The 12728-nt window shown below is 49.7% G+C and overlaps 1 protein-coding gene across 1 annotated transcript in view; it reads left to right on the forward strand.

Moving 5' to 3' along the window:
- Positions 1-12728, forward strand: part of LOC142258517 (uncharacterized) — a 163936-nt gene that overhangs the window by 104710 nt on the left and 46498 nt on the right. The window contains exons 17-18 of the mRNA XM_075331139.1: positions 1400-1473; positions 12035-12245. Of these exons, the coding sequence (XP_075187254.1) occupies positions 1400-1473; positions 12035-12245 (285 nt within the window). The remainder of the gene's footprint in view (positions 1-1399; positions 1474-12034; positions 12246-12728) is intronic.

The following is a 12728-nucleotide window of genomic DNA, read 5'->3' on the forward strand; positions in this document are numbered from 1 at the left end:
CTCACTCATCACTAGTTACGAGTACTGAGCACCTGAGCATGGTAGTGCCCGCTCATCACTAGTTACGAGTATTAAGCACCCGAACATGGTAGTGCCCGCTCATCACTAGTGACTAGTACCAGAGCATGGTAGTGCTCGCTCATCACTAGTTACGAGTATCATGCACCCGAGCATGGCCGTACCCGATCATCACTAGTTACGAGTATCAAGCACCCGAGCATGGTAGTGCCCACTCATCACAAGTTACGAGTACTGAGCACCCGAGCATGGTAGTGCCCGCTCATCACTAGTTACGAGTACTGAGCACCCGAGCATGGTAGTGCCCGCTCATCACTAGTTACGAGTACTGAGCACCCGAGCATGGTAGTGCCCGCTTATCACTAGTTACGAGTACTGAGCACCCGAGCATGGTAGTGCCTGCTCATCACTAGTTACGAGTACCGACCACCCGAGCATGGTAGTGCCCACTCATCACTAGTTACGATTACTGAGCACCCGAGCATGGTAGTGCCCGCTCATCTCTAGTTACGAGTACTGAGCACCCGAGCATGGTAGTGCCTGCTCATCACTAGTTACAAGTACTGAGCACCCGAGCATGGTAGTGCCCACTCATCACTAGTTACGAGTACTGAGCACCCAAGCATGGTAGTGCCCACTCATCACTAGTTACGAGTACTGAGCCCCCGAGCATGGTAGTGCCCGCTCATCACTAGTTACGAGTACTGAGCACCCGAGCATGGTAGTGCCCGCTCATCACTAGTTACGAGTACTGAGCACCTGAGCATGGTAGTGCCCGCTCATCACTAGTTACGAGTACTGAGCACCCGAGCATGGTAGTGCTCACTCATCACTAGTTACAAGTACTGAGCACCCGAGCATGGTAGTGCCCGCTCATCACTAGTTACGAGTACTGAGCACCTGAGCATGGTAGTGCTCGCTCATCACTAGTTACGAGTACTGAGCACCCGAGCATGGTAGTGCTCACTCATCACTAGTTACAAGTACTGAGCACCCGAGCATGGTAGTGCCCACTCATCACTAGTTACGAGTACTGAGCACCTGAGCATGGTAGTGCTCGCTCATCACTAGTTACGAGTACTGAGCACCTGAGCATGGTAGTGCCCGCTCATCACTAGTTATGAGTACTGAGCACCCGAGCATGGTAGTGCCCGCTCATCACTAGTTACGAGTACTGAGCACCCGAGCATGGTAGTGCCCACTCAACACTAATGAGGATGTGATTAGTTAGACTACAAATATACACAATTCTAAACACACAATCACAAAAACATTAAGAAATAGCGATACAAAAAAAACCCAAAACTTCCTTACAACAGATGACAGCACTATTTTGTCATTGTAAACACTTAGCCTAACATCTACTTTTGTATTGTAACAGGATTTTAAAGCTGTGGTTATAAAGACTCCTGCTGATGAGAAGATCCACCAGGTTGTCGGGAATTGTCATCACAGGTATTTCCCTCCAAACCAAAACGTAGAAGATGAGGAGTAGACAAGTTGGTGCATCACAAATTATTTTTTCGCATTACTGTCCTTTGCTCCTATAGATCCATTTATTTAAGTATCTACAGTTACATGTTGCTGCCTGTGTAGGAAAATACTCCCTGTTCCCCGACTCGCCCCTGAGATTTTTGCTCAGACATTGATTTTTGTGAGATCATCTTGAGGAACCGTGGGATCAGGTCCTAGAATATTATTCAGTGCTGACGTGATTTTTTCTTTAAGGAGTTTCTTGTGTGAAGAACTGAGCTTCTTGACGTAACTTAAGGGTAGAAATGTATAAATAATCTACCGTGCACTAGATACCTATTGATTGATGGTGTCCACGAGAGCTCATGGGATTCATGTGATACGGACGTGGCAAATTACATCTCCGCTCCTGTCACCATTGTTACATTGCTATATTATGGACATAGATCAATTAATTGCTAGCCACCAGCCTTGAAGATTGCAGCAAAACCAGTCTTTTGTCTGTTCAGACCCTCAAAGAGGGCCAGTCATTAAATCAAGATTGGGTAGTTGTACTCTTTTTGTATTCCTGCTGCTCTCTTGAGTATACCCATTTTTTTTCTCTAAAGGGGGTTTTACACGCAGCGACATTGCTAGCGATGGCACCCGCCCCCGTCGTTTGTGCGTCACGGGCAAATAGTGGCACACAATATCGTTAGTCCCCGTCACACACACATACCTTCCTAGCGATGTCGCTGTGGCCGGCGAACAACCTCTTTTCTAAGGGGGCGGTTCATGCAGCATCACAGTGACATCACACGGCAGGCGTCCAATAGAAGCGGAGGGGCGGAGAGCAGCCGCATGAAAGTCATGCCCACCTCGTTGCCGGAGGACGCAGGTACGGTGTTGTTAATCATTCCTGGGGTGTCACACGTAGCGATGTGTGCTGCCTCAGGAACGACGAACAACCTGCGTCCAAAAGCAGCAACGATATTTTGGAAATGGACGACGTGTCAACAATCAATGATTTGGTAAGTATTTTGCATCGTTAGCGGACGCTCGTACATGCCACACGCAACGACGTCGCTAACGAGGCCGGATGTGCGTCACGAATTCCGTGACCCCAACGACATCTCGTTAGTGATGTCGTTGCATGTAACGGGGCCTTAAGGCTACCATACATTCCATGCCATCTGCTGCTAATGTTTCAACTCAAGAGCAAGTGATTCTTTGTCCAGCTTGGGAGCCAAAATGTTTCCATCTGTTAATATGGGCCAATAAACACACCTGTGATGACTGTCACAAGGTGGCGCTAGACACTACTTGTATGCAGTAAATGTAGAAGTAGTCAGACAGGCAGAGATCAAACCAGGAGGGCAGACTGAGACGAGATCAAAATACAAGCCGAAGGTCAGGGTTCCAGGAGAGTACATACAGAATATAGGGAGCAGACGAGGATGTGGTCAGGAGGAAGTCCCAGGTTAAAAGCCAGGAAGTCACAACAGACACAAGGGAGGAGAGGCAGAGACGGGTAAGCAGCAGTCTGGAGTCGAGAGACCAAGATCTGAACACAGAGCACCATGGGAGCCATCAGCACCCTAATGAAGCAGAGCAATCACCGGGAATGAGAAGCATCTGCGAGACCACCTCCCAGGACCAGTGTGAAACCCAGTGCTTGTGAAACAACCAGCAGAGCATTCATCCTGCAAAATGCTCTGCACCATAAGCAGGAGAGCATAGCAGAACGGCACAGAATGTTCTGCACGTCGGAATCGTGACAACACCACTTTTTGCATGGAATTTGCTATTGAGTGCTGAATACTTTTTTGTTTTGTTTTACTTAGGCTGTCGTGTCACACTTTGATAACTGTGCCCATAGATCTTATATAGGAGATAGCTTACTGTCTCTTCTGACCTTCCCTATAAACATGCACTCTTAGCTTGACTGAGCGCGCATGTATTTTTCAATGGCAAAAGTCACGAAAGAAACTTATTTCCCAGAGGAATTACATTGGGTGTTGTAATTAAGCATGCATGATTCATCTCTCACGTAATATTACATGCAGGGGAGGTTTAGGATGCCCCTATACACATTAGGTGTGGGGTACACAACTATTTTTGGCCCATAAGTCACACTTTTACATTGAACCACTCTCTAGGGTTGCATTAAAACTTAAATGTGTATTCCAAACTAACAGCATAAATATAAGATAAGTGATGGGCTCCACTGATCAGATATTTAAGGCTGCTTTACACTCTGCGACATTGCTAGCGATGTCGCTGGTGAAAGCACCCGCCCCCGTCGTTTGTGTGTCACGGGCAAATCGCTGCCCGTGGCGCACGATATCGTTAGTCCCCGTCACACAGACTTACCTGCCTAGCGACGTCGCTGTGGGCGGCAAACGACTTATTTTCTAAGGGGGTGGTTCGTGCGGCGTCACAGCAACGTCACACGGCAGCCGGCCAATAGAAGCGGAGGGGTGGAGAGCAGCCGCATGAATGTGACGCCCACCTCGTTGCTGGAGAATGCAGGTACGATGTTGTTCCTCGTTCCCGGGGTGTCACATGTAGCGATGTGTGCTGCCTCAGGAACGACGAACAACCTGCGTCCAGCACCAGCAACGATATTTGGGATTAGAACGATGTGTCAACGATCAACGATTAGGTGAGTAATTTAGATCGTTAGCGGTCATTCGTACGTTTCACACGCAACTACGTCGCTAACTAGGCCTGATGTGCGTCACGAATTCCGTGTAAATTGCGTGTAAAGCCCGCTTTATGCTGTCAGGTTGGAATATTTTCACTTATACATAGAATATGAGTCTTGTGTTTTTTTGACACTGCAGAGAAAAGTAATGAACCATACATAAGCCCAGCTATCTTCATTGCAGTGCATGAGCGTTACATAAATGGCCATGTGTTTTATATCCCGCATAAACTACAATGGAGAGAGCCACATTCATGCACAGACATGGTTTCCTCTCTTTACTACTAAACATAGAGATGACCCTCCCAAATAGAGGGTTGCCAAAGATATCTGGGTGTTTGCAAAGAATGATGTGTTGTGCATCCATGAATTAGGTTATCTGCAGGCCCACGGGTTCATTAAACATTAATCATTTTTGTAGCCTTTAATAATTAAAGGATTGTTTTCAAAATCTTGTTACTTTTTTCAAGCACACTAAATGCATATATACAGTATTGTTTATATATCAACTAAGCCCAACATAAAGCTTCTTTCTTGTACCCTTGTGTCTTTGTATATCTCTATTTGCCACTATATGGGTGTTGCTATTCTTCTCAATGCTCCGCCCCTGACTCTCCTCTTTGCTCCTGATGAGCCACACTTCTCTAAGTTATCATCAAGCTAATATGAATCTTGAATTCACATGATACCCCTGGGCACTGTCTGCTCTTGTCCAGTATCCTGCTTGACCGATCATATCTTCTGCCATCTACATCAGTATAGCTGCCTGTGTGATTTTGTATCATTGGTAGCTGGTTTCCCCTCAAAGCTCAACTCTTCTGCACTCCTCCACTACGGAGCATGTGATAAGCATAGCTGAGCTACGTTGTGTCTGCTGCTGATAGATTATTGATATGAAACAGTAAATGCTAGTCTGTTGATGCATATAGCAAAGGCTTATCTTCTGCCATATGTTTTTACAGAGTAGCATTTGCAGTTTTCACATGACTGCCTTCCCGGCTGCAGGTAACAAACATAGCTCAATTCTGCCCTAGTTGGAGGGGCATCATTTGTTGAATAATAGGTGTAAAACTGGTCAGATTTACATGTGAGCTATATTGTCACAAATTAATAAATTTGTATGTACTGTATTTTTCAGATTATAAAATGCACGTCTTATAATCCGAACGTTACTTACCTGGGATGGTGAAGAGGGGTCGCAGGAGCTGAGCAGAGCATAATAATGACAATAATAATAGTGCCCAGAGTGGGTGCATGCGCAGATGGTGCTCTTGTCTCAAGATCTCATCTGCGCATGCGCTGCCTCCGGCCCATTGATATCCCAGCAGTGGACTAACGGAAAATTGCAACCGGTGGTGACATGTGCGCGGATGAGATCCTGAGCTGAGAGCTCCATCTGCGCACTCACCGACTCCGGTCGCCATTTCTTTGAAACCCGCACCGCCGACTGTTTCTGGAAGTTGCCTGCCTTCCTGCCCCACAGTGAGCATCTGGGTCACCTGCCGCACTGCCTGCAGCATTGCCCTATTCCACCACTGCCTCCTGTAACCCCGCTTCATTACCGCTACCGCCCGCTTCCAGTAAGACACCACCGGATTGTAAGATGGACTCCATTTTTTTGCCTCTAAATTTGAGGTGCGTCTTATAATCTGGTGCGTCTTTTAAACCAAACAATACTGTACATTATTATAAGATCACATTGTAATTTTGGGAATAAGCCTTTAATTTCACAAATTCTAAATGAGGAACATGCTGTATAAATTTCAACAACTGAAATGTCAGTATCAAGGGAACTCGAGAAGCTGTGTACAGCCCTTTCCTTTTAGAAGTCAGCAGTCTTCTACAATCAGTTGTTTTAGCGTGTGGCCTTCTCAGATTTTTTTTATTTCTTTATCGTTCCTTATGGGAGACCTAAACCATGGGTGTATAGCTACTGCCTCCGGAGGACACACAAAGTACTACACTAAAAGTGTAGCTCCTCCCTCCGAGCATATACACTCCCCGGATGACAAATCCAACCAGTTTCATGCTTTGTGTTCAGGAGGTCACACACACACATGCATCCTCTTTTGATTTTTCTTTTTTTCTAAAGATTTGGAAGAAAAGCGGGTCCACTGGACTCCCGGCATGTCCCTTCTCACCCCCCTGTGCGGCGGTGCTGTTAAGGTTGACTTCAGGGCAGGAGCCCTTCATGCCGCGCTCCTTCACCATCCCTTAGGGGCTCTGGCTTGAAGTTAGAGCCAACACGGTTCTCACTGCCTTGCAGGAGACCGGCCTCCATCCGCAGCCCTTTTGCAGGACCCTGCTGGACGGAGCACTGAACCCCCACCCCACCCAGGGACTGGGCCCTGCGTCTCAAAGCTAAGTATAGAGACGTTATTCAGAGGGTCCTTCTGCAATGTGGGGCACTTTTATTGGGGGGGACAGTGATTTACTTTAATAATGCTGCTTTTTACTGTGTTTCCGGCCGGTTCGACGGTTTTTACTGAGAACCGCGCCGATGATGCCTGATTGTCGGCCGCATGCATAACTCTAGGCCCCGGCTTCAGCCGCGGCCTAGTTTCGTTTCGTTCCCCTGCATGTCAGTCATGCAGGGGGACACTGCAGCGCCGCCCACCGGCCGCTCTGCACAGGGGAGGACACTCCTCTCTGAGGAGATGATTCCCTCCCCTGTACATCTCCTTAGCCCTCCGATTCCCGCTCCTGGCTTAACCCCCCCCCCCCTCACTCTGGCGCCATTTTCTCAGCGTTCTTAGTACACTGGTCGGCGCTGGCTGCACTGCAGAAGGAGTGACTATCTGGCTGGGGGTCCAGGCTTGGAATCCGGAGGGCACACATAATAGCGGTATGGTAAGTCACAACCTCTGGTTGTGCACTTTTATACACTTTCAGGGCATTCTGAAGGAGTTAATTCTTTATTATAGAACCTCCTCCTCAGCAGCATGTCTCACAATAGGAGCAAGGCTCCAAGGCTGTACGCTATATGCACTGCATGCAAGCTCAATTGCTGAACCGAGCACAGACCCACACTGTAATGCCTGTTCTAATGTGGTGGTGCCTCAGCCTGGAGTCCCCCCAGGCTGAACCCCCGGCTTGGGTAGCATCTTTTTCCAATGCTATTTCCCAGTCCTTTGCAGACTCCATTGGACAGTTGTCTCGGACGCTGCTAAGCATGCATCAGCCCCCTTCTCAGGGTGCCTCTGCTGCTCCAGCTCGCTCTGCAGAGCTAACAGAGTCTGTTTCATCTAATCCCAGACCCCGTCCTCCTAAACGGAGACGCAGGGACTCCTCTCCTTCCTCGTCCCACGGCTCTGCCTCACGGGCCGAGTCACAAGGCGAGGAAGATGCCCTTATTGGGGGCTCAGACGCTTCGTCTATGTACCCCATTGATACCGATGGTGATGCAGATGTTAGCGATTTGATAGCGTCCATTAACTCCGTTCTGGACCTTAACCCTCCAGTGTCAGAAGAACAGGCCTCTTTGGTAGAAAAACACCAGTTTATCTCACCTAAGAGAGCAAGGAGTACGTTTTTTTTTAACCACTCCAGCTTTCAGGCCACTGTGACTAAACCCAGGGCCTGTCCTGACAAACGCTTTCTTAAGCGTACTTCTGACTTACTGGGGGCTCGGACGCTCTCCATGTACCCTATTGATCTGTCCGAAAGTGACGCAGATGCTAATGATTTGATTGCGTCCATTATATTTGTACTGGACCTCAGTCCGCCTGTATCAGGGGAGCACCCCTCTTTGGCAGAAAAGCATCAGTATACCTTGCCTAAGAGATCAAGGAGTGTGTTCCTTATCCACTCCAGCATTCAGGTCACTGTGACCAAGCCCAGAGCCTGTCCTGACAGACGCTTCCCAGAGCGTGGTTCTGATGACTGTTTCCCCCTTCCACCAATGGTGGTCAAGGAGTGGGCTCACTCACCAAGGGTGGACCCTCCGGGGTCTAGACTTTCAGCCTGGACAGTTGTATCAGTGGCTGACGGCACCTCTCTGAGGATCCCACTGTCCGCCAGGTTGTCCTTCTGGCCAAATCTATATATGAGGCGGCAGGGGCCTCGTTCTCCCCATCTTTTGCAGCAGTGCGGGCTCTCAAAGCCATCTCTGCTTCTCGGGAGGAGATGCATTCCCTCACCAGGGCCTTTATGCCCGAATTGGTTGCCTTAACTTCCAGGCTTCAGTCTTTTCATCCTATAGCTGGAGACTGTCACCGCACTGCGGTGGCCTCGGCTACTTCCCTTGCTATCCGCAGGTTCCTGTGGCTTCGAGAGTGGAAGGCAGATGCTTCTTAAGAAGTTCCTTGCTGGACTCCCTTTTGCTGGGACCAGTCTATTCGGTGAACAACTGGATGAAATTATTAAGGAAGCTTTTGGCAGGAAGAGTACTTCCATGCCACAACCCAGGAAACCTTCCAGGGCAGGAACCAGTCGAGGTTTCGTTCCTTTCGTTTCCTCTAACTGGTCGTCCTCTAAGCCCTCGGCCTCGTCCACTAACTCAGCCAAGGTCCGTAAACCAACTGGCGCATGAAGCCGCGTCCTAAGTCGGCAGGAGCTGCTGCCACCAGGGCAGCCTCCTCTTGATTATCTGGCCGCGCCAGTAACGTCCTTGGTCGGTGGCAGGCTCTCCCTCTTGGGCGACGTGTGGTTGCAACACGTCTTCGATCAGTGGGTGTGGGTTACCCTCTCCCACGGCTACAGAACAGAATTCTATCCAGCCGCCAAACAGATTTTTTTCTGACAACTCCCCCCTGCTCCAAGGCCGCCGCCTTCTCACAGGCCGTGGCATTCTTGCAGGCCAATGGAGTAATTGTACCAGTTCCCGACTGGGAACGGTTCTGAGATTTCTACACAAATCTCTTCCTAGTCCCCGAAAAGGACGGTGCTTTCCGACCTGGATCTCAAGCTTCTCAACAAGCATGTTCAGGTGCGGCAATTTTGCATGAAATCTCTGCGATCAGTCAATGACCCAAGGAGATTTCTTAGCATCCATCGACATCAGAGATGTCTCTCTGCATGTGCCATTCGCAGTTTCACACCAGCGTTGGCTACGTTTTGTAATCGGAGAGGAACATTTCCAATCGTGGCTCTCCCCTTGGGTTAGCCACGGCCCCTCGTGTATTCACCAGTTGCGGTTCTGCTCCTCCAGGGGTTGGTAGTGATTCCTTACCTGGACGCCCTTCTAGTCAGGGCTTCATCCAGTGCAGACTGTCAGCGGAGTGTCTCGCTCACTCTCGCCACGCTTGCAAGTCCACTCTGACCCCGACCCAGGAACTTACGTACCTAGGGATGCAATTCGGGACTCTGCTGGCACTTGTGAAGCTGCCCTTAGTCAAACAGCAGTCTCTTCATCTGGCGGTTCGCTCTCTGCTGAGGCTCCACCGTCATTCCATCAGGCACCTCATGCAGGTGCTGGGTCAGATGGTGGCGTCAATAGAAGCGGTTCCCCTTGCCAGTTCCATCTGCGTCCCCTGCAGCTGGACATTTTCCGCTGTTGGGACAAGGGACTTCTTCCTTGCACGGGCTGGTGGCTCTGTCGCCACAGACCAGGAGCTCTCTTTAAGTGGTGGCTTCGGCCCCTCTCTCTGTACCAGGGACGCTCCTTTCTGGCCCCGTCATGGGTGATTCTCACCACGGATGCCGGTCTATCCGGCTGGGGAGCAGTGTTTCTCCACCACCGAGCACAGGGCACTTGGACTCCGTCCGAATCAGCCCTCTCGATCAATGTGCTGGAAATCAGGGCTGTAGTCCTAGGACTCGCAGCCGCCTAGCAATGTTGGAAGTTCAACATATCCTTCAGTGGACGGAGGACTCCAAGTCCACCATATCCGCAGTCCACATCCCAGGCGCAGAAAACTGGGAGGCAGATTATCTCAGCCGTCAAACCGTGGACAGCGGCGGGTGAGCCCTGCATCCGGCAGTGTTCCGGTCAATTTAGCAGGCGGGGCACTCCGGAAGTGGATCTAATGGCATCCCGGCACAACAACAAGGTCCCGGTTTACGTGGCTCGCTCCCACGATCCTCAGGCCTTGGCAGCGGACGCGCTGGTTCCAGATTGGTCCCAGTTCCGTCTGGCCTACGTGTTTCCCCCTCTAGCTCTCTTGCCCAGAGTCCTGCGCAAGATCAAAATGGAGGGCCGTCGGGTCGTACTCATCGCCCCAGGCCCAGGCGAGCTTGGTTCCCAAACCTGCTCCGTCTGTTCGTAGAGGTGCTGTGGCATCTCCCGGACCGGCCAGACGTTCTCTCAGAGGGTCCGTTTTCCACAACAATTCTGCGGCTCTCAGATTGACGGCGTGGCTCTTGAGCCCTGAATCCTTACGGCTTCAGGCATTCCTTCCGAGGTCATCTTCACTATGACTCAGGCTCGGAAGTCTTCCTCGGCCAGGATTTACCTCAGGACTTGGAGAATTTTCCTGTCCTGGTGTCGTTCTTCCGGCCATGCTCCTTGGCCGTTTTTTCCTTGCCGACCATCCTGTCCTTTCTACAGTCCGGCCTGCAGCTAGGTCTGTCCCTCATTCCCTCAAGGGACAGGTCTCGGCTCTGTCAGCGTTGTTCCAGCGGCATATCGCCCGACTGGCCCAGGTGCGCACCTTCATGCAGGGCGCATCTCACATCATTCCGCCTTACCGGCGGTCTCTGGATCCCTGAGACCTTACTCTGGTCCTCATGGCCTTACAGAAACCCCCCTTTGAGCCTCTTAGGGAGGTTTCGTTGTTTAGTCTTTCACAGAAAGTGGTCTTTCTGGTGGCCATAATTTCTTTCAGGAGAGTCTCTTATTTGACTGTGCTCTCTTCGGAGTCACCCTTTTTGGTTTTTTTTTCACCAAGACAAGGTGGTTCTCCGTCCAACTCCGGGCCTTCTCCCTAAGGTGGTGTCTCCTTTCCACCTTAACCAGGACATTTCATTGTCTTCCCTTTGTTCGGCCCCTGTGCATCGCTTTGAGAAAGCGTTGCATGCTTTAGATTTGGTGCGGACGCTCCGGATCTATGTGTCACGCACCGCTGTTTCTTAGGCGGTGCACCTCTCTTTGTGTGCTGACCACACGTCAGCGCAAGGGTCTCTCGGCTTCTAAACCGACCCTAGCTCATTGGATAGGTCGGCCATATCCGATGCCTACCAATGTTCTCAGATGCCTCCCCCGCCGGGGATTAAGGCGCACTCGACCAGAGCTGTCGGTGCCTCTTGGGCTACGGCTCAGCAGGTCTGTCAGGCTGCCACTTGGTCTAGTCTGCACACCCTTTCGAAGCACTACCAAGTGCATGCTCATGCTTCGGCAGATGCGAGCTTGGGCAGACGCATCCTTCGGACGGCTGTCGCCCATTTGTGAAGTTAGGTTTCGCCTACTTCTCAGTTTCTGTTTATTTCCCACCCATGGACTGCTTTGAGACGTCCCATGGTTTGGGTCTCCCATAAGGAACGATAAAGAAAAAGAGAATTTTGTTTACTTACCGTAAATTCTTTTTCTTATAGTTCCGACATGGGAGACCCAGCACCCTCCCTGTTGCCTGTTGGCAGCTTTCTTGTTCCGTGTGTTTTCACCGGCTGTTGTAGACAGAAGTTCCGGTTATTCCGGGTTTTACTCTATCTCTACTTATGGGTGGATGTCCTCCTTCAGCTTTGGCACTAAACTGGTTGGATTTGTCATCCGGGGAGTGTATATGCTCGGAGGGAGGAGCTACACTTTTAGTGTAATACTTTGTGTGTCCTCCGGAGGCAGTAGCTATACACCCATGGTTTGGGTCTCCCATGTCGGAACTATAAGAAAAAGAATTTACGGTAAGTAAACAAAATTCTCTTTTTTTTTTTTATTTTACTGTGTGATAAATTGTAATGACTCGTACACTTGTCTTTTACCAGGTTACGGCAGTACGAAGAGGCTGTGCAAGCATTTACTCGAGTGTTACAAATAAACCCTTTGAGTCCGGAGGGCTACGTTGGCCGTGGAAATGCATACATGGAGTATGGGCACAAAGAGGGCACCAGGCGCGCTCGGGCAGACTTTGTGAAGGCTCTTCACCTGAGACCCGCATGTATTGCAGCAAGGATCTGTTTGGGATATAATTTGCAGGTGAGAACTAAATTTCTGTCTATTATGGACCATCATGGATTTCTATAGATGTGGTTCACCTGCAGCTACATATGATATAATACCGTGTTTTTCCGAAAATGAGACAGCTCATCCTTTGTTGCTCCAAAAGATCGACTAGGGCTTCTTTTATGGGATGTCTCTTTTTTTTTTTTTTCCATGAAAAATAATCCACATTTATTCTTGAACAAAAAAAAAATCAACATTTATGCAAATATCATGTCATCACATTCTAGAACATCAACATAACTTTCCAAACCCCGTGAAACATGTTTATCCATCCATCTTTTTATCTACCTATCACAAAAGAGCGGCACAGTGGCTCAGTGGTTAGCACTGCAGTCTTGAAGCGCTGGGATCCTGGGTACAAATCCCACCAAGGACAACATCTGCAAGGAGTTTGTATGTTCTCCCCGTGTTTGCGTGGGTTTCCTCCGGGTTCTCCGGTTTCCTCCCACACGCCAA

This window comes from Anomaloglossus baeobatrachus, chromosome 12 (assembly GCF_048569485.1).
Source record: "Anomaloglossus baeobatrachus isolate aAnoBae1 chromosome 12, aAnoBae1.hap1, whole genome shotgun sequence".
Taxonomy (NCBI): Eukaryota; Metazoa; Chordata; class Amphibia; order Anura; family Aromobatidae; genus Anomaloglossus; species Anomaloglossus baeobatrachus.